The sequence below is a fragment of the Tamandua tetradactyla genome, chromosome 22, assembly GCF_023851605.1.
Source record: "Tamandua tetradactyla isolate mTamTet1 chromosome 22, mTamTet1.pri, whole genome shotgun sequence".
NCBI lineage: Eukaryota > Metazoa > Chordata > Mammalia > Pilosa > Myrmecophagidae > Tamandua > Tamandua tetradactyla.
This window is the reverse complement of record NC_135348.1, coordinates 8,652,503-8,675,596: the sequence shown is the minus strand read 5'-3', so window position 1 is coordinate 8,675,596 and position 23,094 is coordinate 8,652,503. Positions and strand designations below refer to the sequence as shown.

At 42.1% G+C, this 23,094-nt stretch overlaps 1 protein-coding gene across 2 annotated transcripts; it reads left to right on the top strand.

Moving 5' to 3' along the window:
• The first annotated feature begins 15,213 nt into the window (after nucleotides 1–15,213).
• LOC143666032 (uncharacterized) lies at nucleotides 15,214–18,827 on the top strand. 2 transcript variants are annotated; one of them, XM_077139571.1, is made up of 2 exons: nucleotides 15,214–17,837; nucleotides 17,958–18,827. In XM_077139571.1, exon 1 carries the CDS (start codon nucleotides 15,631–15,633, stop codon nucleotides 16,564–16,566), a length of 936 nt encoding a protein of 311 aa, XP_076995686.1. In that variant the 5' UTR covers nucleotides 15,214–15,630; the 3' UTR covers nucleotides 16,567–17,837; nucleotides 17,958–18,827. The 2 variants fall into 2 exon arrangements, with proteins under 2 accessions (XP_076995686.1, XP_076995684.1); XM_077139569.1 differs by having other exon boundaries at nucleotides 15,214–18,104; nucleotides 18,673–18,827.
• Nucleotides 18,828–23,094: the final 4,267 nt, after the last annotated feature.

Below are 23,094 nucleotides of genomic sequence, written 5' to 3'. Positions count from 1 at the left end.
GGAGCAACATAAGGAGGCTTTAGCAGCACAAGCACAGATCCAGAGACTGTGGCAGAAGCAAGAATTGGAAACCCGGGTCCGAGCCCTGGCAGTAGTGCCAGGACCACCTGAAAAGGAGGGAGTCAGGAGGGAATCTTCACAGTTCCGGGCAGGTACCCCTCCCTTGTTCCATGCCTGTCCCAAAGTGAAGCAATGGGTCAAGTCTTACGAGCCCTTCCTTGGTTCTGGGGGGTAGGCCAAAGGGTCCTCCACAACTTCACTGTTGGATGACATATATGGTGTACATGCCAGAAAGGCTCTGAGATCTCACCAGACAAGTACAGCAGAAACCTGGTGAGACACTCCTTGTATGGCTGTTTTGCCTGTGAAACAATAGAGCTGACAGCCTGGACCTCTCCGAAAGCAAAATGGCACAGGGAGGGAAGGTAGAGGTGCATGAGTGGGAGAAAGAAGTGTACCTGGTAAAGTAAGGAATGGAGCTGCCATCCGAATGAAAGCCACCCCACCCCACAAACAGAAAGGGGATGGCAAAGCCAGCAGCCCCACCAAGGCATCGTGGTTGCAAATGTCGGTGATTTAATAGCCACAGGGGTGGATCCAGAAGAAATTGATCAATAGCCAAATGAAGTATTATTGGCTTTGTGGAAAGAGCTGCCCCAGGAACGGTGATTCACTAAGCTAAAGGAGAAAAACAGGCTGAGTCCACCCCCTGCCCTTATGTGATGTTTTATGCCTGTGCAGCTGGGATGACACAGACTTGATTGCCTGGTTTGTCAGCCGTGGGGCCTGGGGGGGCAAGAAAACAGGGAAACTGAAGGTTATATATAGAACTTTCAAAATACTAGTCCCCCCTCAATGTATAGCTTGTCTTAGCCCCAGTGGACATGGGGACAGAGTACACTTTGTTGTATGGAAACCAAGACCAGTTTCATGGCTCTCTAACTCACACTGACAGAATAAGAGGACACATGGTCCATGTGAGACAAGCCATGGTTGTGCTTGGCATGGGTTGCTCACCATCCTGGAGCCTATACAGTATATATCTGTGCTACTTCTGAATATATTTATTAGGCATGGATATTTTGCAATGACTGACTTTAAAAACCACCTAAGGAGAATTTCAGTTATGGGTGTGAGTAGTAAAACTTGTGCTTAGAGCTCATCCTCACCATTGTGAGGCTGTGTGCCTGCCTGAGCCCCAAAGAACTGCTAAGGTGAGGCACAGCAGTTGCCTGGAGGACATGAAGAGATTGGGCAAATGATCGTACAACTGAAAAAGGCTGGGTTCTTGAGAATGGCCCATAGTCCTTACAACTCCCCAATTTGCCTGTCTGAAAGCCAGAAGCACAGGGAAAATGACTGTAAATTACCGTGAGCTCAAGAAAGTCACTCCTTCCATGCATGCTGTAGTATCACTGATCACTGATGTGATGGATCAACTGACTCTTTCCTTGGGACAGTACCACTATGGGGTGGGCTTAGGGCAAATGTGTTTTACTCTATTGATCTGGCTCAAGAGAGCCAGGGTCAGTTTGCATTCACCTGGGAAGGGTGGCAATGGGAATTTGTGGTGCTGCCACAGGACTATAAACATACTCCTACTGTGTGCCATGGGCTGATGGCTCAGGAATTGGCCACTTGGCAATATGAGGATAAGTGTCTTTATATCATTCTATAAATGATATTATGCTAACCTCTGATTCTCTTACAGATCTAGAATAAGCTGCAGACAGCCTGCACCGCACACTAGATACCTGGGGCTAGGCAATCAATGAGGCCAAGGTCCAAGGGTCTGGATTGTTAAGTTCATGATAGATACGGTCCAAGCATATTTGAGACTGATCTTGGTAAAGCAACTATAAGCTTTTGTAGGCCTTTTAGCATGCTGGAGAGTGCTTGTACCCCATTTGGCTTAGGTCTTGTATCCTTTGTATGCCTTTATCAAGAAAAGCACCCCCTGGGACTGGGGTGATGACAAGGAACATGCTTTTGTGTAGCAAAAATGGCAGTAGCACAAGCCCATGTGTTACAGGTGGTTGATAAGGCAATTCCTTTCCACGTGGACATGACAGCCCATGAAGCAGGTTTTGGTTGGGGACTTTGGCAGTGTTAGGGCAAATGCAAGGTCCCCATAAGATTTTGGTCCCAGTTGTTGAAGAGAAGTCAGGTAAGGGAACAGAGGAAGAGATGCTCCCCCATTGAGCAGCAAGTAGCTGCTGTGAATGGTGCACTGCAAGCAAGTGAGTCCATTACAGGTCTGTAATGGAAAGCAAGTGGAAATTGCAAGTGATAAAGGCAACCTCCCCATTGGATGGCAGTAGGTTTGTGGTCCAGAACTGGGCCAAAGGTGTGGCTAAGATTGGGCTAAAATCCAGATATCTTGATATACAGTGGACACAGCATGTCCCATGTAGACCACAAGCTGTGGAAATGATTAAAAAGTACAGTGGCCTCTGTATCACAAAAAAAGCCATGTCCTTTAATTCTGATTCAATATTGTAGGATGGAGACCTTCAGTTAGATTTTTTCCATGGAGACTGGCCAACTCAACTGTGGGTATGGCTTTTTGATTAGATGGAGAAGTGACCCTGTCCATTCAAGGTGGATATTGATTAGTTTACCAGATAGTTTACCAGAGTCCTTTCAAGGGGAAACATTTTGGAGAAAATGCAGTTGCTTCAGAATCAACCAAGATGTAGATGTTTGGAGATGCATGAAGTGACAACAGAAAGAACAGATGCCTAGACATGGACATTTGGAGGTGCAGAGCCCAGCAGATAATGCCATGTGCTTTCCCATGATATGCTAAGCAAGCCAGAACCCAGAGTTTTGTCCTTGAGGAGCTAAGTGAAAGTCCACAGAAGCTTAGAGAAGAAACCACTGGCATCAGAAGCTGGAAGCAATGAAACTAAGAACAAGGACCAAAATATGCCAACCATGAGCCTTCCCATGTGACAGACATTGGATTTTCTTGAGTCAAGGAATCTTTCTCTGGATGCTTTATTTGGAGATTTTCTGGCCTTAGAACTGTGAACTTGTAACTTAATAAAGCCCCCTTTTAAAAACCAAAATTAAAAAAAAAAAAGCACAATGGCCTCCTGACAGAGAAGCTCTGGGTTATAGCCCCAGAGAAGCCATTGAAGGTGTGGGCTACTCCAATTGGCTACTAATGTTTGCTTATTTAATGAACAGCCTCAGTGCACAGGCTGCTCTCCTTTAGGCTTGGTAAATAGGGGTTGAGCCTTGCCCTTGCACATACAAGTGGAAGGAAGTCATGTGCTGTGAAGACCCTGTGTGTGGGAGGGAGGGTTATTATTACCAGCCCCCTGTGTTTTGCAACATGGGACAATGGATGAATGGACATGGTCATGGAAAATACTAACAGAAACCCCTTCCTAGGTGGTATGACTTTTGCCCTGGGGAGATGGTGTCACTCGAGGTTTGCAGGTGCAAATTTGGGTTGAGGGGCAGCCAGCTCCTGTGCATGTGTACCTTCCTGATGATGGGGAAGGTTCTTTGTTTCTAGGAACTAATGTCTTCCATACTGCACATGCTAGCATGGCCTGAGGGGACCTGGTTTGGTACTCCCACTTGGAGCAGAAACCCCTGGCTGCCACTATTCTTTCACAGAACAAGTAGGTGACTTATATTATGTCCAAGGGATGAAATTTGCCTCTGGTGGTTTCTAAAGCTTTATTATCTCTCTGACTAGGCTGATTGCAGCTAACAGCCTGGCAGAATGGGCATACACGTATGCAAAGATCCACAGTATCTCATTGTTGAGTGTGTACTGAGCTTCCAGCAAACACAGCTGAAGGCAGATAGCACCAGTCACTGAAGAAAACAAGACATTGTTAGAATGAGATAATTGCAGTTCCCTGGCTTGGGAAGAATTATGGTGAGCAGTTGATGCTTTGCTCATCCAGGACATGGACATTTCCTTCCCCCCTATTTGGATATGCCATCCAAAATGGTTGGTGATGGCTTATGGCTGAACATGCGGATTCAAGAGAAAAGCACTATAGTGCATTGAACAACATCAGGGAGACCGCCAGCGGGCAGCAAAGTGGACTCCTGAGTTTTTTGGTAATAAAACTATGATGTCTACAATTCCCAAAAAGTGGGGGGATGGCTGCCCAAATGTAGGGATTTGTGAAACTACCCAGATGAAAATTGTTGTTTTGCAAACCAGAATGGTTTCAAATCTCTTTACAGCTGCTCAAGGGGAACTTGTGCAATGTTATATGTGGACTATTGGGTGTATGTTCCTGACAATCAGGATTCTGTTGGAAGTGCCTTGCATGAAATGTCTAAGGAAGTGCAAGTCATTCACTCCCTCTCACAGCCTCCTTTACAGTGGTGGAACTCCAAGACAGGGACTGGCATTGGTAACCTTAGCATTCCTGTCTGGATTTTTAGTAATATTATGTTGTTTACTTTATTGTTATTGTGGCCTATGGGCCTAAGGATAGGGCATCCCCTAGAATGCAGGCCATTTAAGAGCTGGAGTATGAGGCCCACACTCCAGCTTGCTAAGATGGCCTTCATCAGTTCTGGGGGAACATGATACAGCATAGCTTGTGTAACTATGTAATATGCACAGATCTCATGTATCTAATCATGTATCCCATGAGTGAAGTCACTTCGTGGATAAATGCCACATTTGTGTAATTTAGTATATAAGGGACTACCGCTCTGTAAGCATCAGAGCAGAGGGGAATGATTAAAGATGACCACTCTACCAGTGGCTTCTTGTGCTTTCTTTCAATTTGCTACCAGACCAGAGTGACTGCCCCTTGAACTGGAACCTAACAGTATATAATACCAAATTGTTTTCCACATTGGTTATTCCATGTCATCTTCAACCAATAATGTAGGGAAGTTGCAGTTGTTCCATGTTGTTATATAAATGAGCCGAAGATGCATTGTCCTTTATGTTGTTTACTTCTTCAGAGTAGGCTAGGATGACTAACACAAAGCCAATCTCAAATTCTGATACACTAAGCATATTTTTAGCCATGGAGGGTCTACCTCTTGGAAATACCCCATGAAACTGTACCAAGCATCTGTAAGTCATAAATAAGCCATCCCTGTGGCTATAAAAGACCCCAGATTGCTATTACCCTTTGGAACAATCTGATCCAGAGATTCCCTGCCTTGTTGCTGAGCAAATTCACACAAACACAAAAGTTCCTTCTCCAGTTCCCTTGACCCCCAGGAGTTCCCTGGCCTGGCTTCCCCTCTGGTTGTGACCTTCTGCCAATATCTCTGGCAGATCTCCTCCTGGTAAGGACTTCTCTTGCAACGTTGTCCCAGCAACACTTAAATAAAGCTCCTTGTGTGCTACTGCCATCTTACAGTCCTGTCTTCTCATTGACCAATCCAAAAATCCTCAAACACACTACATATTCCCCCTAATAGTTGATATGATCAGTCCTTTTAATTGCAGCCATTCCATTGGCTGTGTATTATTTCATCATGGTTGTGTGGTGGTTTGAAAGTGTATATATCCCAGAAAAATACCTTTTTAAATCTAATTCATTCCTGTAGACATGAACCCATTTTAAATAGGACATTTTGATGAGGTTGCTTCAATTAAGGTGTGACCTAGCCCAGTCAGGATGGACTGTAATTCTCTTACTGGAGATTTTTATAAGAAGAATGATATTCAGACAGAAGAAGAGCCACAGGAAGCAAGGGACTGAGAATTGATGGAAAGCAGAAGAGAAGACAGTGACCAGGGAGATGCTAAGAGGTGACATGCCATGTAATTGAGGAGGTATGAATAACCAGCAGCCAAGTCCAGGACTCCAGAGTCTTTGGGGAGAAAGCATGGCCTTGATGATGTTTTGATTTAGACTTTCTTTTAACCTCAGAGTTGTGGCAAATAAATTGCCACTGTTTAACATGACCCATTTCATGGTATCTGTTTAATCCTCAAGAAAATAAATTTTTGGTATCAGGTGCTGCTATTGCAAATAACAAAAAAAAGGAAAATAGCTTTGGAATTGGGTAATGGTTAATGCTATAAGAAATGTGAGATGCTTGATAGAAAAGGACTAGACTGATTTGAAGAGACTATTGGTAGAAATATGAAAGCTGAAGTTACTTCTGATGGGGCCCAAGAAGAAAATAATAAGTGTGTTTGCTTTAGTTTGTTAAAGCTGCCAGAATGTAATATACCAAAAATGGAATGACTTTTAAGAGGGGAATTTATTAAGTTGCAAGTTTACAATTCTAAAGCCATGAAAATGTCCAAGCTAAGGCACAAACTAGAGGTTACCTTCAATTAAAAGAGGCTGATACCATCTGGAACACCTCTGTCAGCTGGGAAGGCATGTGGCTGGCATTTGCTGGGATCTTTGACTTCTGGACACCTCTCTCAGCTGGGAAGGCACATGGCAATGTCTCCTAGCTTTCATTCCTCATTTCATAAGGCTTCCCTGGGAGTGCTTTCCTTCTGCATCTCCAAAGGTCCCTGTCTGTGTGGATTCGGTTGCATCTCCAAACGTCCCTGTCTGTGTGGATTCTGTTGCACTGAAGCTTTTTCCAAAATGCTTCCCTCTTAGGGCTTCAGTAAATGACCCCACCTTGAATGGGTGGACACATTTCTCCATGGAAACCACGTGGTCAAAAAAATACCACCCACAATTGGGTGAGTCACATCTCCATGGAAACGGTAAAAAAAAAATCCCACCAAGCAATATTGAATGAGGATCAAAGAACATGGCGTTTCTGGGGTACACAACAGTTTCAAACCACCATAGTGTTGTTGGGACGTGTGAGCGTTTCAATTTGTGGACCCCAGAAAAGCCATGTCCTTTGATTCTCATTCAATATTGTTGGGTGAGAGTTTTTTGTTTTTTATTATCCGTGGAGATGTGACCCATCCAATTGTGGGTCATAATTTTTTATTAAATGCTTTCCATGGAGGTGTGCCTCCACCTATTTGAGGCAGGGTTGCTTACTGGAGCCCTTTAAGAGGGAACTGTTTTGGAGATACAGAATCTATACAGCCAGAGAACTTTGGAGATGAAGAGGAAAATGCCCCTGGAGGAACTTCATGAAACAAGAAGCTGGGAGAGAAAGCTAACAGACTTCACCATGTGCCCTTTCAGCTGAGAGAGAAACCCTGAATGTCATCAGCCTTCTTGAACCAATGTTCCTTTCCCTGGATATCTTCAATTGGACATTTCTATAGTTTTGCTTTAATTGGATGATTTCACAGCCTTAGAACTGTAAATTTGCAACTTTATAAATTCCCCTTCTTAAAAGCCATTACATTTCTGGTATATTGCATTCTCGCAGCTAGCAAATTAGAACAGGAGGACAGGCAGTCTTCGTTTTAAAGTGGGAGAGAACTTGGAAAAATTGAGTTCTAGTGTCTGGTGGAAGGCAGAACTTGAAAGCAGTGAATTTGGATAATTAGCTGGGGAGATTTCAAAGCTAAATATGGAAAGTACAGCCTGGTTGCTCCTTGCAGGTTATGGTGAAATGAGGGAGGAAAAGCATAAGCTGAGAACTGATCTCCTGGGTACAAAGAAACCAAAAATTGATGATTTGGAAAATTCTGAGTTTCCAGAAGGCAAGTCCCCAACAAGTAGTGCTCCATGTTAAGGTTTAAAAAAGCATGGTACTAGTCAGCAATTTTTTGTGGCAGTGAAGTTATCCAGGAAGGATGTGTGAATATTCCTTTTGATTAATGAATAAGACCCCTGTAAACTACATGCAAAACTGACAAGATTTTCACATAATTGGCATGAACAGAACCACTGCCAGCCTGGACTAAAAAAAGACAGACTGAAGAAAAAAATCACTGCAAAGTCAGAACCATGGAAGCTGAGATCTGGACTGAATACACATTCTCAGGCCATGAGAGTATCCCAACCACATGAGTGGAAGTGGTGAATCTGCCTCAGCACTTGGAGAAGGCAAGACTTCTGCTACACTGTTCAGACAAAGAGCTGCCTCCACAGTGCTTGGAGACAGTGGAGCCTTTTCCTTGGGATTGCGGAGAGTCTGGCTGCCAACCTAGTTCTCTAAGAGGATTCAGCCTGTGCCATGGTGCTTGGGAAGACCACGGCTGCTGCACAAGCATTTGAAAGGGGTGGGGCTGCTGCTCCATCAGGGCCAGAGGACAAAGGATCATTCCATATATAGCTCTCAGACCTTGAAATTTAATGAAGTTTGCTCTGCTGTGTTTTAGAATAGTTTCAGAACTGTGACCCCAATTTTCTTTCCAGTTTCTCCCCATGAGAATGGGCATGTTTACCCAATGCCTGTCCCTAGATTGTATATCAGAAACTGATAACTTATTTTCTAGGATTCACAGATGGAAGGGAATTGTGCCCAAGAACAGACCACACACCTAAATGATTTTGATGAGACCTAGCTCTAAGTATTGTTTCTGAAATGACTTAAGATTTGGGGGACATTGTGACGGGATGAATATATTTTGCATAAAGAATATGTCTTTTGAAGGTCCAGAGGTTGGAAGCTGTATGTACCCCCAGAAAAAAACATGTACTTAAATCTTATCCACTGCTTTTAAGTAGGTCCTTTTGATGAGGTTACTTCAGTTAAGGTGTTGCCCAACCCAATCAGGATGGGTCTGTAATTCTATTACCGAGATCCTTTATAAGCAGAATTAAACTCAGAAAAAAAGAAAAAATCAAGAGACTGGAACTTTACGAAATCTGAAAGAGAAGGGAAAGACTGGGAGATACCACCATGGGCCCTGTCATGTGAAAGAGAAACCAAGGATTGCTGGCAGCCAGCTCCAGAATGCCAGTCTTTTGGAGAGAAAGCATTGCTGCAATGATGCCTTGATTTGGACTTCCTTTTAACCTCAAAACCATAGGAAAATAAATTCTTTAACCTGACCTATGTCATGTATTTACTTGAGCAATCTAGGAATCTAAAGCAAGCATTTTGCATTCACTAATGACTAATGATGTGAACGATCAATAATTTGTATGATAACATACACATTATTCTTCCCAGAAAGTTAGTAAACACAAATTTTAAAATATTAACACAAGAAAAACAATTAACCATAGATATAAATCCCAAAAAAGGATTATATCTTTTCATTATTTTTCCTTGACTCAACTTAAAGAATATATTACTTTCCTTTTATTTAATAAAACTTTCAGATTTATGAGTTTTTATATTTTGCATTTTTCAAATAATTTTTCAGTTTTGTACAATTTGTCAAATTTATTGACAAAATGTTGTTCATAATATTCTTGATTTCCTCTTAATATCTGTAAAATCTGGAGAAATGCCCTCTCTTTCATTCCTAATGTTGATCATTTGTCTCTTCACTCTTTTGTTCTTGAGCAGTCTAGCTAGAATTTTATCAATTTTTTTGTACCTATCAAAAATATCCTTGAGTTTTCTTGATTTTTTTCTATATTGTATAACTATGGTCATTTCATTGATTTTCTGCACTTATCTTTATTATTTTCTTTCTTTTATAAACCCTACATTTAACTTTTGTTTTCTTATTCTCACTTCCTTAGTTGTGTTAGAGTATTCGTTTTTCTAATCATTTAAAGCTGTAAACTTTTAACACATTGCTTTGGCTACATCTCACAAATTTTGAAATGTTTTCTTTTAATTTTAGCACAATTCAGAATATTTTCCAATAGCTTTGTGAATCTTCCTTGAGGCATGGTTATCTAGAATACGTTTTTTAATGTTCAAGTACTATCTAAAAGATAGCTTTCTGTTATTGAGTCATAATTTAATTCTGTTATCCACAGGGTATGATCTTGGTATAACTTAATCTGCATGACTTCAATCCTTGTAAATGTATTGACACATGCTTATTGTCCAGCTTTGGGTTGTTGGCCCATCTTGGTGAATGATCCACATGAAATCGAGAAGAGAGCACATTCTTCTGTTGTTGAATATAACATGCACAATGTCAATTATCTTACACTGGTTAATATTATTTAATTAATCTAACAATTCCCAATTTTGGAGAACCTGGGTCACTTTCCTTCCACTTTTTTTCTATCACCACCTTACTCTTTCAGAGATTATACATATGTTAGACTGTTTCATATTGCTGACAGCTAACTGAGGCAATAAGGCATCCTAAGAAGTCACTGAGACACTGTTCATATTTTTTCTGTCTTTATTTTCCCCTATGGGTTTCACTTTAGAAACTTTCATTGCCATGTGTTCAAGTTCACAGATCTTCTATTCTACAGTGTCTTGTCTACTGTTAAAGTCATCCATTAAGTTTTTAACTTCTTATATTGCATATAATTTATAAAGCTCTAAATGTCTCAATTGATTATTTTCCATATTTCAATTTATCTCATTAATATGGTTATGCTTTCCTTTAAATATTTGAGCATACTTACCATAGTTGTTTTAATATCCTGTATACAAATTCTATTATTGCTGTCATTTTTTTATCCATTTTTATCGACTGATTTTTTTCCCTTTCATGAATCATATTCCCCCTCCCATTTTCACATATTTAGTGATTCTTGATGATTTTAAATACTGTGAATTTTACAGGGCCAAATGCTCTATTTGTTGTCTTCCTTTAAGGAAGTTTGGACTTTATTTTGCTGACCTATTAAGTTATTACCAACCAGCTTACTCTTTTCAAAACTTGTTTTAAACTCCATAAAAATGTCTAGAGTAGCTTTTACTCTAACACTAGTTTAGCCCTTGTTTTAATGATCCATATTTAGGTATTTGCTGTGGAAGCACTCCATTCACAGGTAGTTATCTATTGCTGCATAACAAAGTGTTCCAAAATCTAGAAGCTTAAAAAACATGCATTTATTATTTCACAGTTTCTCTAGGACAGGAATCTGGACTTGGGGTCATCTTGTTCAGTCTCTCAAAAGATTTAATTTAAGTTGTCAGTCATAGTTGCAGTCAGGTCAAGGCGTGATTGTAGGAAGATCCTCTTCTGAAATCATTCACTCGTGGTTGTTCCCAAGATTTATTTTCTCACAGGTGGCTGGGTATAGGCTCCCTTCAGTTCCTGCCACATGTGCATCTCTAGGAAGCTACTCACAAAATGGCAGCTGGCATCCACCAGAGCAAGCCAACAAGAGAGAAAGAATTGGAGACTAGAGTCTTTTGCAAATCTAATCTCAGAAGTGACATCCCATCACTTTGAAATATTCTCTTCATTAGATACTAGTCCTTTTGTCCAGTTACTCTTAAGGGGAGGAAATTACACCAATGCACGAATACCAGAACATGCATCACCCGGAGCCATCTTAAAAGCTGCATGCCTCCTTCTACAGTGGAACTGCTGCTGGTATGTACTGAATGCCCAGGGGGTTCGCTGAGGACCCCCATGTCTTGACAGTTGGACTCCAACATCTCCCAGTCCTGAATGAGCTCTGGGAGTTGTTCATTTTACAGCTCCATGATCATTCTTTTCTTGGCCTCATGGAGTTAAACTCCAAAGTGTTCAGCTTAGTAAATGGGTACAATGAGACCCTATACACAGAACTCTGGAGCACTTTCTCTGTATAACTATGGTTTCTCTGATCTGATATTATACCCTATAAATTATAGCACCTCAGCCTCCTCTAGCCCTGCTCTCTCTTTGTCCCAGTAAAACCAATGGGCTCTGTTTTGTTTTCCTTCCTACACTGTGTTCTGGAGAGTGCATCCAGGAAAGAAGTAGGAGCAAGTAGGAGCTTCATTTGTTTCTCTTATCTTGAAGATCATAGTTCATGCTGTCTGATGTTGATTTTTGGACACCAATATGTCATCTATTATCCTTATTTTCCATATTTTTGTGGTAGGATAGCAGGTGTGCTCCTATCTACTTCATCATGCTCAGAAGCAAATATCTTCCAGGAGTTTTTGAAACAGCTTTATTACTCCTCAGATCCTATCTCTACAGTAGCCTTTTCTTGTTTAGGTAAAGAATTTTGTTGTTGCTATTTTACAAATAGTCACTTTTAACAGATACAGTATTGATCAAAATGAGACTAAAGGCTGAAAAATGCCAATCATTCTTAAAATATTGGCAGGGAATTTGAAGTTTAATGTATATATAGATAAAAATTAATGGAAAGCAAGGAAAGGGACAAATATATAAATTAATGGAAAGCAAGGAAAGGAACAAATATATATATTTAAATATATATATTTAATATTTAAATTATTAATAGCAAATGAAAATAAACTAATTTAACATGAATACAATCACCGAACAAAAGCGATTTCTGCAGAATCTTTTAATATAAAAAAGTATCTTTAAAATATATTTTTTACTTACAAAAGACTCTCAGGGGCACATATTATAACTGTTTTAAAAAGTAAGCCAATATGTACCTATCTAACTATAATATAATCCATTAAAAATGATTAACTATAAAAATTCTATAGGACTTCAAATGGCTAATGTTACCCATATTTATGCAGTTTAAAAGCCTAAAAATATCTTCTACAGGAATTTTCCTCCATGCTTCACTTTATGGTAATAGTACTTTCAAAGGTTACAAGTGAAAAGTTCATCAGATTAATAATAGCTGATCCTGTGCTCTGCTATACTTTCCAACATTTTCCATCTACTGTCATACATTTATTATGTGGCTATCTAGAATGTCTGAGAGATTTGTAGAAAACCCAACAAAAAAGGAGCAAAATTTCATTTTGCATTTATTTGTTCCTTGTCTTTGTGCTTTAGAGAACATGCAAGTCTCCCACCAGAGGCTGCAAGATGAGAACAGGAAGGAAGGCTCCTTCTTAATTTCTGTGGAATGAGCAGTCATTGTAGAGAATTACCCAATTACTCTAATTTCTAGACTATTCGCTGAGCAGAGCAAATGGTCCGTCTACAAGCAGGTTCGGTGTGTATGCAAAGAGAGGGATAGTTGCTGCCAAGAAACTGTGATAAAAGAATAAAAATTGCACATTCACTCCTTTATTCTCCTGCTATAACTTAACCTAAGTTTAGGCAAAAAGTGCTGAAGTACATAGATCTGCAGTCATTAAAACCTCCCAACTCATGTCACACAAATAGTTCTACTTGAGACATTAGATTTTAGGTATTTTGCAGTATCTTTTAAAATTTTTTGCATCTCTTTATATAATGGAAAAAGAACACGATGACAAGTGCTAGGAAAAAATTATATATGCACCATTGTATTTATAAATGATTTTTGAAATGGGCAAAGGTATTTGTATCGAGCTATTGTTAACAGCCCCATATGACCTGCCACTTTGTTTATGTGGCCCCTTGTCTTTCTCTGTTGTCTTTCTGCTACCTCTGTATTTTTTGGTCCATGTTATGCTGGTGGGAAGAGTTTTGTTGTTTTTTTTAATCCAACATTTTGGTGGGAAAGGTAATTTTAAGATTAGATCTGAACTTAAAATTGTTCCCAAATTGCCCCAAAGTTATGGTTATCAGGATATTTCTAGTGTCATATTTTTAAATGTGCTCCTAAGCTACTGCTGCAAAGGTTTGCCTGCATAAGTTTTTGTTCACTGTCTAGAAGGTGGCTGTAGCTTGTAGGCATATGTAAAACAGAAGCCACAGTTCCAGTTAGCTAAGGTGAAAAGTTACCAAAATCTTCTCACTGATTAAAAATAAGTACTATGGGGCAGTGCAACGGTGGATCAGTGGCAGAATTCTCACCTGCCATGTCGGAGACCCAGGTTCAATTTCCAGAGCCTGCCCATGCCATAAAAAAAAAAAAGTCCTGTTTTTTGGAAATCTATTTGTGTAAATGCATTCTCATTCAATTATTACTAAAGATCATAGCTTTAGCAAACAAGGTGATTGAAATGGTAAAACCACAAAACCAAATTGAACCTGTTCATCTCCTGTATTCTCATTATGACCTCCAAATGGGAATGTTTGCAGATTTCACATATTTCAACATTTCAGTATTTCAAAGTGGAATATTAAAAAAAAAAAAACTGCAATTCAAAATCGGGCTTAAGTTTGACAGTGAGTATCTAACCCTAACTATTCTGAGAATTATTGAATTCTCTCCAAAATGTAGAAAGACCAGACAGCTGTTTCTGTTATTTCTCTGCCAACAGCACAGTGATGAACTTAGAAATGATGGTGGCGTTTGAATACCAAATCACAACTCTCTTCTGCTAAAACTCGAAGTACTATCAAATATGTAATGCTGTCTGACTCAATTCATTTTAATTTAATTAGCGCATCATTATCAAATTGGAAAACAGTTTGTTTTCAAAGATAATGTTAAATCATCCTTTATAAATAACTTTCTTATAAAATTTTGACTAAAACAATTTCTATTTCTTATCAGAAACCTGGGATTGAAAGACTGAAATTTGCTTTTTGGCTTAGCTAATTAAAACATAAACAAAACAAAACACAAACAAAATATTTTTGTCTTTGACAGTGCAGTGGTGGCTCAGTGGCAGAATTCTTGCCTGCCATGCCAGACACCCAGGTTCAATTCCCAGAGCCTGCATGTTAAATATATATATATATATATATATATATATATATATATATATATAGTCTTATGAATATTGCTGACTTTCCAAGTTTATCCAAATTTGAAAGAATATATCAGTTGCTTAAATGAAGAATAAAACTATCTTTGAAAATATTATAATGAGAATCTGGAGAGGCTTATTTCCCCATGAAGATTTTCTTGTTCAATTTATTATTTCAGATGGAATTTTAGAGGAAAAAACTGGAATTGCTACCCAATACAGTTATCTGTTGTTAACAACAGTTTGGTACATTATATATGGGAAAGTTAGTTCCTTGTCACAATAACGTCTGCAGGTGGAATTAAGAAGTAGTACAGTCTCTTCGTTAAAGGAATGAGCTCGGGGATCCTAGAGCCTGGCTGAGCTCCTCTTTTGGGCACTGCCACTTGTGTGACCCAAGAAGAGGTGTTGTTTTCACAGAAGGGGTCCAAGGAAGTGAAGAAATCCATCTGTACCTGGAAAGGATGCTGTGTGCAGTGCAGGATCTGGGCAGGTCAAGGGACGGCATGTCCTCCCCAGAACCTTTTGCAGCCCCATTGGGCCTTAACTGTTGCCCTTTGGCATCTTTTCTCCCACACCTTCTCTCGCACCCGTCCCTGTCCCTCACGGACGCTCCCGCTGTCAAGTGCCCTTCCCCTGCCAGGCGTCCTCCCCCCCCACGTCACCTGCCCTGCCCATGTCATGCGCACCCTCCCATTGTTACGTGTCCCGGTGATGCTGCTGTCACACGGCTCTGGCTGAACGGCGCCATTTGGGTCTTTGCCTCGGAGGAGTTGGACACTAGGCAACCGCTCTCGTGGTTCATACTCCACTCCCTCGATCAAAATTGCCCTTCATGGGGAATACACTGACCAAGCTACTACGCCCCCTGGCGCGCAGCCGCTGCCCTGGGCCCAGCGATCACCCACCTGTTCATCCCTCCCGTTGTGTTCCACTGGTGGTAGGTCAGGAGCATCCTGCTGCCCTTGCGCCTCTCTCCAGCCCTGTGCGCAGGCTCTTCAACCAGGGTCGCCGGAACTCACAGCCTGGGTTTGACATCCCCCGAAGAGGAGCTATCCCATCCAGCTGTGCCAATGCTCTTCTCTCGGGGTACGTTCGTGTGTGTTCAGAGAGAATCCTCGGAAGAAGCCGCGCTTGTCTCCTCGAAATTCCAAGATGTTCGGCCCCTCTTCTGGGACAGTGAGGATTCCTCGTCCAGGGCACAGATGGACTCTCGTGTGTTTGCCACCTGCACAGGCTGACGTTCCCTGTAGGCCAGGGCCATCCGGCCACCTCCTACATCCCTGCCTAAAGGAGGATGAACTGAGGAGCCCAGGAGACAGCAGCGAAGGGTTGGCCATAGAGGAGGAGGATCACACAGAAACCAGAGAGCAGGAAGGTCAGAGAAGGGCACCCCAGAGCCGTGAGGATATACCCTCCACATCCACGCCACTGGAGACGGAGAGAATGGTCCCTTCCTTCCAGTGCAGTTCTGATCCTCTTAAGGAAAGGTCTCTCAGAAGATGTGATCCAGGTGCATCAGGGCTCCCTGGCCCAGTCTCACCCTGTGCCCTGCTTCCGAAGGGGCTGCCCCATCAGCTGGATGAAGGCCATCAGCTCAGCTCCCCAGGTTCACAGCCAGGGAAGGAGACATCGGCAGAAAATCCTGCAGTTATTTCATCAAGCAGCACTCCTCCTCCTCCCACACCTGCCAGATGCAGACGCTCTAAAAGGAAGCTGGTGATGCCACTGCTACTGCTGTGGGGTGGAGGTGAACTGTCCCCACCTCAGAAGCTTCCTCGGGTAGCCAGCCCCCAAGATACAGACTTGGAGAAGAAGACTGAGCCAAAACAGGACAATACCATCTTGGAGGAGGATGAAATTGAGGGCACGACAGAGGGCAGTGTCGCTGAGACTGCCCCTTCTTGCTCTCTGTCTGCTGCACAGAATGCAGGAGCCTTGACCCAAGCCACGGTCACCCTGCCGATTCCGGCCAGTTCCTCCACAGCAGCAGCTGGCTCTAGTGACCCCCATGCCAGGTCCCCAACCCTGTCTAGCCCTGTACCTCCCCCTACACCAACTAGTCCTGACCAAATACCAGTTCCTACCTAGCCTCTGGCTGTTCCCACACGATCCCTATCTCCCTTTAGATTCAATCCCCTCCCTCAGGTTTCCCTTCCTGAGAACAGTGGCCCTCCACCCTCACTTGCAGTTCCGACACCTTTGACGTCTCACCTCCCTACACCTCCTAGCCCCTTAACCCTCTTCTCCAATCATACCACCCTCAGAATCAGTCACCCACCCCTATGTGTGTAGACCCCGCGCCTTTCATCTTACCACCCTCAGAAGTCAGTCACCCACCCCTGTGTGCGTAGACCCCGCGCCTTTCATCTTACCACCCTCAGAATCAGTCACCCACCCCATGTGTGTAGACCCCGTGCCTTTCATCTTACCGACCCCACCCACAGTCCCTGGCACCAGCACCTCTGGCTTCACCAGCCAGCCCCTCCTTGCTCCCATGGCCTCTTCCACCACCACCACAGCCAGCCCATTTCCACCCCGGGCCTCCCAGCCTGCCTCAGATTCGGGGGAAACGGCTATGGACACCAGTCCCCCTTCCCTGGCTGTCATTTTCAGGTCTCCCCCAGGCCCCATTGGGAATTCCTTCCAATTTCCCCAAGCCCATCAGAGTATGAACTGGACCCCCTCTGCAAAGAAGCCTGGCTCCATCGGCCCACGTGCATCTAAGGGCAGTGCACCCACCTCAATCTTCACCCCTCCTTTTGGCTCAGGAATCACGCCTCAGCCCATCTTTGGGGCCCCTCCAGGACAGCCGCTGAGAGCCACTTTTGGTGGTCTTCCTGTCTTCACTGGCTTCCCCATCACTGCATCTCTGGCCACCTTCTGTCCAGCCGGCAGCATTTTGGCACACCAGCGTCCAAGGCTGCATCTGATCCTGAGCCTATGGACACCACACCCCCTTCGCAGGCTGTCATCCATCACCAGTCTCTTCCTGTCTCCTGGAAGAACATCTTGCCACTTCTCAGTGCCCTTCCTGCTTCTACAAACACACGGCGGAATGTCAGCCCTGCCTGAAGCCAAGTCTGCACTGGCTTGACATCACAGCCAGCCAGGACCCCTGCTGCAACTTACACCTTACCTTTTGCACCAGGAGCTGCTCCTCAGCCCACGTTTGGGGTCTCCATCGGGCAGCAGCTGGGAGCCACCAGCTTTGCCCCACTTACTCTCTGGCAAACTTGGCAGCACCACCACAAGCTGCAGGCATAAGCTCTCCTGCTGCCCAGCCACCCAGTGACTCACACCCCCATGTCTCACCTTTGGGATCCCTGTCGGCACCAAGAGGGCCTATGGAAACAACACAGGTGTTGCCGCCAATGACACAAACCTGACTCCTGGCTTTGCTACTGCTACGGGGATGCCCAGCACTGGGGATAGCAGCTCACTGGGTGCAAAGACTGATAGAGAACCACTCGTCTTTACAGGACCTGCAGCCCTGAAGGGAATTACAGGCTGTGGGGTCAGCGTTCCCGCCCCACGACCCAGTTCCATGTCTGGAGCTCTGAACTTTGGGGAAGGGCCAAGCGGTAGAGGCAGCATCACTTCTGTTCCACAGACACCAACCATCCAGGGTAAGCTTAGTGCAAGAGCAGTGGGAGGTGAGAGCACACAACATGGGCACGGGGACCCTTTAGTTCCCTCTTTAGACCAAGGGAACTGGAGTCCACCTGGCCGAAATTCAGTGGTTCAGTGGGAGGAGATGGCAGCACTGCTGGGCTAGGAGGCCCTTTAGTTCCCTCTGCCCATCAAGGGACCCGGGGCCCACCTGCCCAAAACACAGGTGGTTCGCTGGCAGGACACAGCAGCACAGTTGTGCATGGGGGCGCTTGAGTTCCCTCCACCCATCAAGGGTCTTGGGGCCCACCTGGCCAAAAGACAGGTGGGTCAGAGGGCGGACACAGCAGGACAGCTGTGCTAGGGGGCCCTTCTGTTCCCTCTGTCCACCAAGGGACCTCGGGGACACCTGCCCAAACTACAGATGGGTCGGTGGGAGGAGACAGCAGCACAGCTGTGCTAGGGAGCCCTTTCGCTGCTGGCTTTGGTGGAAATGACTGACCTTTGCATGAGCAAGTGAGGAAGCAGCCTTGCCTTGGTGAACCCCCATCACCTATCCAGGTCTCAAGGAGACATTTCTTTCAGCCCAAGACACAGCGTCTGGGCAAGGTAGAAGCAAAACTCACTTCGGGAACATTGATTATCTGATGTCCTTTTGGAACGGCCGTTCCACGTCTGCAAAGAAGCTCCCATCCTAGTGCTGCTGAACTCAACCTGCTCACTCTCCGTATTTATATATAAATGCGTTGTTCCTAATTTCAAAAAAAAAAAAGAATATATCATGAAATCTTTGTTTATAATAACACATGATGTCTCTTTTAATATCCAGGTATAATGATGGCATATAATAGTTTAACTGCTATTTTATATCTGTAAAAAACATTGCCAGAATTTCCAAAGTATTAAAACAGAGAGAGTCCACAAGAAATTCCAAACAACAGGAAAACATAACGTTCATTGAATGTAGTTTTCTCCATACAACAAACCCACATGCAAAATATCATTCTCAGAATGATTTATTAATATCTATAATTTTACATTAAAAATGACCTTAAGTTTGTAAGGCCACAGCATTTAAGAAAAATCTAGCTACAACTCTGTTACTTTTCACATTTGATTGAAAATGGATCAGTTATTTAATTTTTCATGACTTCAGTTTCCTCGTTTCTAAAGATTGAGCTGGATGAACTCAGGATTTGCTCCAAGTCTAGCATTTTCTTGTTTAAGTAAGGAATTTTTTGTTGTTGTTTTACAAATAGTCACTTTTAACAGCTACAACATTGATCAAAATGAGACTAAAAGATGAAAAATGCCAATCACTCTTAAAATATTGAGACATGGAATTTGAAGTTTAATGTACATATAGATAAAATTAATGGAAAGCAAGGGAAGGAAATAATGACAATTTTAGCACATTTGTCCCAACTAGAAAAGGTCTCACAATAACAAGCCTGTGCTGTGTTTCAATTATTATTGTTATCTTTATATTTAGGGAAAACTCAGACACAAAGGATTACTTTAAGACCCTATACAGGTTCCATTCATGAGTAACCATCAGAACAAACTAATTCAGTAACAATGTAACGCAAAAATAAAAGCCTTCAGCCTACGTTGCTGTTAGACAAGGATAATTTTAGCTTCTTCAGAATTGCTTAAGTCTTATTAAATAGTTGACAAGAGGAAACCAAACTATATGCTTCTGATGATATTTTAGTTTTGAGGAGTGCTGTGACAATCATTTGGTAAAAGGAAAAATATTCATTAATACCTAATAAAACATGTGTCCATATAGAAAGACACAAATTTGCATATTCACTGAACTTCAGTGCATTAGAGTTATTTTTATGTGTTTCAGCATTATGAAGACTATGTCAAGCCATCATCAAACCATTTTAAAAATATACCTTAGCCTGATGACTTCAAATTATCTCCCTTTTCCTGTTATCTCTTTGCCAGGCTTTAATCAGTACCTTGTTACATAATCAGGATCATATCACACCTAACAGAATGAAGGCAGGTTTGGTCTTTCTTCTTCAGGAGACTTCTGGAAGAATTGAGAGTTAGATACCTACAATGGGATTGTTGTGGTGAAGAAGTGGGTGGATCACTGATGAAAGTGGCAAAGACTCTGAGAGATAGGCAATGCCAGGAGAAATTGAGGTGGCACCAAGTTAGCAGGGAGTCATCAAATTGTAACTACTGCCCTGCTGGCAAAGCTGCCAGCTGAGCCTTGATCCAGGTTTGATAGTCTCGAAACCAAAAGAATTTATAGAAGAGAGGGCCAGTAGGCATAAGTAGTAAAGTTTATTAAAAGAGAAGTTTATTAAAATGAGAGAGTACACGTTAGAGAGGTTAACGTGGAAGTGCCCAAGGGAGGGACACACACTGAGTGGAGTTGGCCAGATTGTTTTATCAGTGAGAGGTTTCCATAGTAACCTTTGAACATGAGGTCTCTTTGTTCTAGGAAGAGATAGTTGGCAGAATTCATGGTTTGTTGTCACATACCTAAAATTTGTCTTTGGGGAAATGGTTAACAATCTTTATGACCCAATGCTTCCTATTAGCTAAGAGTTTGCTTTGGGCCCAGAATTTTACAAGCTTTTATGATTTGGGGAAGTTGCAATGGTTTGGGGAGATTTGGGGACTTTAGGGAAATTTTTGTCCCAGGAAGTCTGCAGCTCTGTAGTAGTTCTTTTGGAGCTAGATAAGAAACAAGGCACGTGGAGTTGTCTGCCAACTCTTTCAGAGTTGAATAGGAAACCAGGGACTTACAGTTGTCCTATTTTATCCTGCTTCAAAATGACTCTGCCACATTGAAGGTAGAGGCTCGGGTCTACCTGACATTCACTTCAGTAAGCAAATGCCAGCAAGTCTCTCAAAGTACATTTTTTTCTCAAAGGTAGACTCAAGGACCCATCCCTCAACAAATCTTTCCAAACTTAGATTTCATCATGGGTAGTACAAGGGGAGGAAAAAACTCAATAAGGAGCTGGGCTTTTAATTGACTGAATATTTATCCCAAATGAGATGATGTAACTTGAAATAGTCCAATACATTTTTGCAGAACATTTTAAGTTGTTCTTCCATCTGACACTAACCAGATGACTGTGGGTTCTCGGTTAAATTTCTTGTATTTCTGAATTGTTATTTTCAACCCCACTAGAGGTTCCTTTGTCTTATGTCTAGGAAATACATACCAGATTAACTAGATAAACAAATAACATTCTGTGAACACATTCACAACTAATATCTCTATGACAATTTCAGAATAACCAGGGTTTTCATTATTGTCAATGACCCCAGTGACATAGCAGATGTGCTCTAAATACTCTCATCTAAAAAATATACAGAAATTGCTGCATTTCTACATTTTTAGTAAGAATGAATAAACAGAAAAAGATTAAAGGAGTTAACTATAATGAACTCTGCAGCAGAGAGACCAATAGCCTAGGAGTCTGACTGCTGTGTGAATTCACAGGTGGAGGCTGACAGGAACCACTAATGTCAGCCAGTGTGCAAAACTCAGCTCCACTCACCTTAGTCAAAGCCCACAGCATGTTTAAGACAAGTCGAGGAGCATGCTGTGACCCACTTTATAAAGAACAGCATTAGTTCCAGCAGTATTGAAATGAATGCTTGGCCAGTCTCCAGACTCTCAGAGAAGACATACAGGAGTCTTAGCAGTTCCATTTTAGGAAATATCTCCTGTACCTTGAATAGACTCAGAAAAATGTTTGGGAAAGCAATCATGAAATGTTGTGTAATCCTACACTCTTGTTTAATGTGCTTTTTCCCTTATTTATTTCAGTGATATTTGCAGACTACATGGCCATGGTTTTTACATACTATCTATAAAAAAGAGAAATGTCCTAAGGGTTGCCCTAGCCAAATGGTGAAATTTAAGTTGCAAAATCATTGTTATAGAGTAAGAAAAATCACATAACTAAGAATCTCTTGTTTCAGCTGTCACTAAATAGCTGTGTGACTGTGCCAATCATTTAACATCTAAGAACTTAAGTTTCTCCATCTGTTAAATGGGCCTGTATTAATCCCTTGCTTCCTTCTGTATTCCTTTTGTGAATACTCAATAACATAACGTCAGTAAAAAACTTTCAAAGCAAGGAAGTAGCACATAGATGCAAGACAGTGTTGTTTGATTTCCTCTTATGTTGTTAATTTGAAGGACACTGATTGCTGTAAAACTAGGACAGGGATGGAAGAAAATACAGGTAGAAATTAGGGACAGAATGCAGATATGTCAGAGAATAATGGGTGTGTGTGTGTGTGTAGTAGTGAATAGCCTGGGGTTATTTTAGTTTTGCTGTTTTAACAGTTGCTAGAGTGAACTTGTCATTCCTAGGGACACTGCCTTCAATAGCTGTCTTCTAGAATGCCAGACTCTATCTTGAAGGGGAGACCATCCTGGCTAATAGTATTTCTGTCTGACTTCTTTCTGATTCCTGGTGGCCCTTCTTTTTCACAAATGGAAGACACAGCTCTATAGTGGACACCTTGATATCTTGAAATCAGGACCCCTTAAAGTAAAAGCTTGTTTGTCCCTCACTCTCTCTTCTTCCAATGACTACAGCTTTAGTCACTGGGAGCATGAGCTAATCCACAGTCCCTCATGCCAAGTGGGTTCTGTGATTTAGAATGTCTTAGACTTTTAGAAAAGTATAGAGTACATAAATTGTATAACATGTTAACATCTACCTCTTCTCACCCACGGAAGGAAGGCAGCCCCTCATGGCCAAATGTTTTGTTTTGGCAGCATGATAAATGAAAAGTCACATTAAGTGTGAAAAATGATAACTGAAAATAGTCTCACTATCAGTTCTATTTAATATTTGCAGCCAAATAAGTTCAAGTCATGTCAGGTTTTACAGCCAAATAAGTATAAGAAGTTTTTGGTGTCAGTGTTGTTTGGATTTCAGAACTGTGGAAAAGATATTATATAGATATGCAGAAGTAAAGAGCTGAGGTTCACTATTTATACTTAGCCCCAAA

Coding starts and splice junctions, on each gene's coding strand:
- LOC143666032 (XM_077139571.1), top strand. CDS start 15,631: ATGTTCGGCCCCTCTTCTGGGACAGTGAGGATTCCTCGTCCAGGGCAC.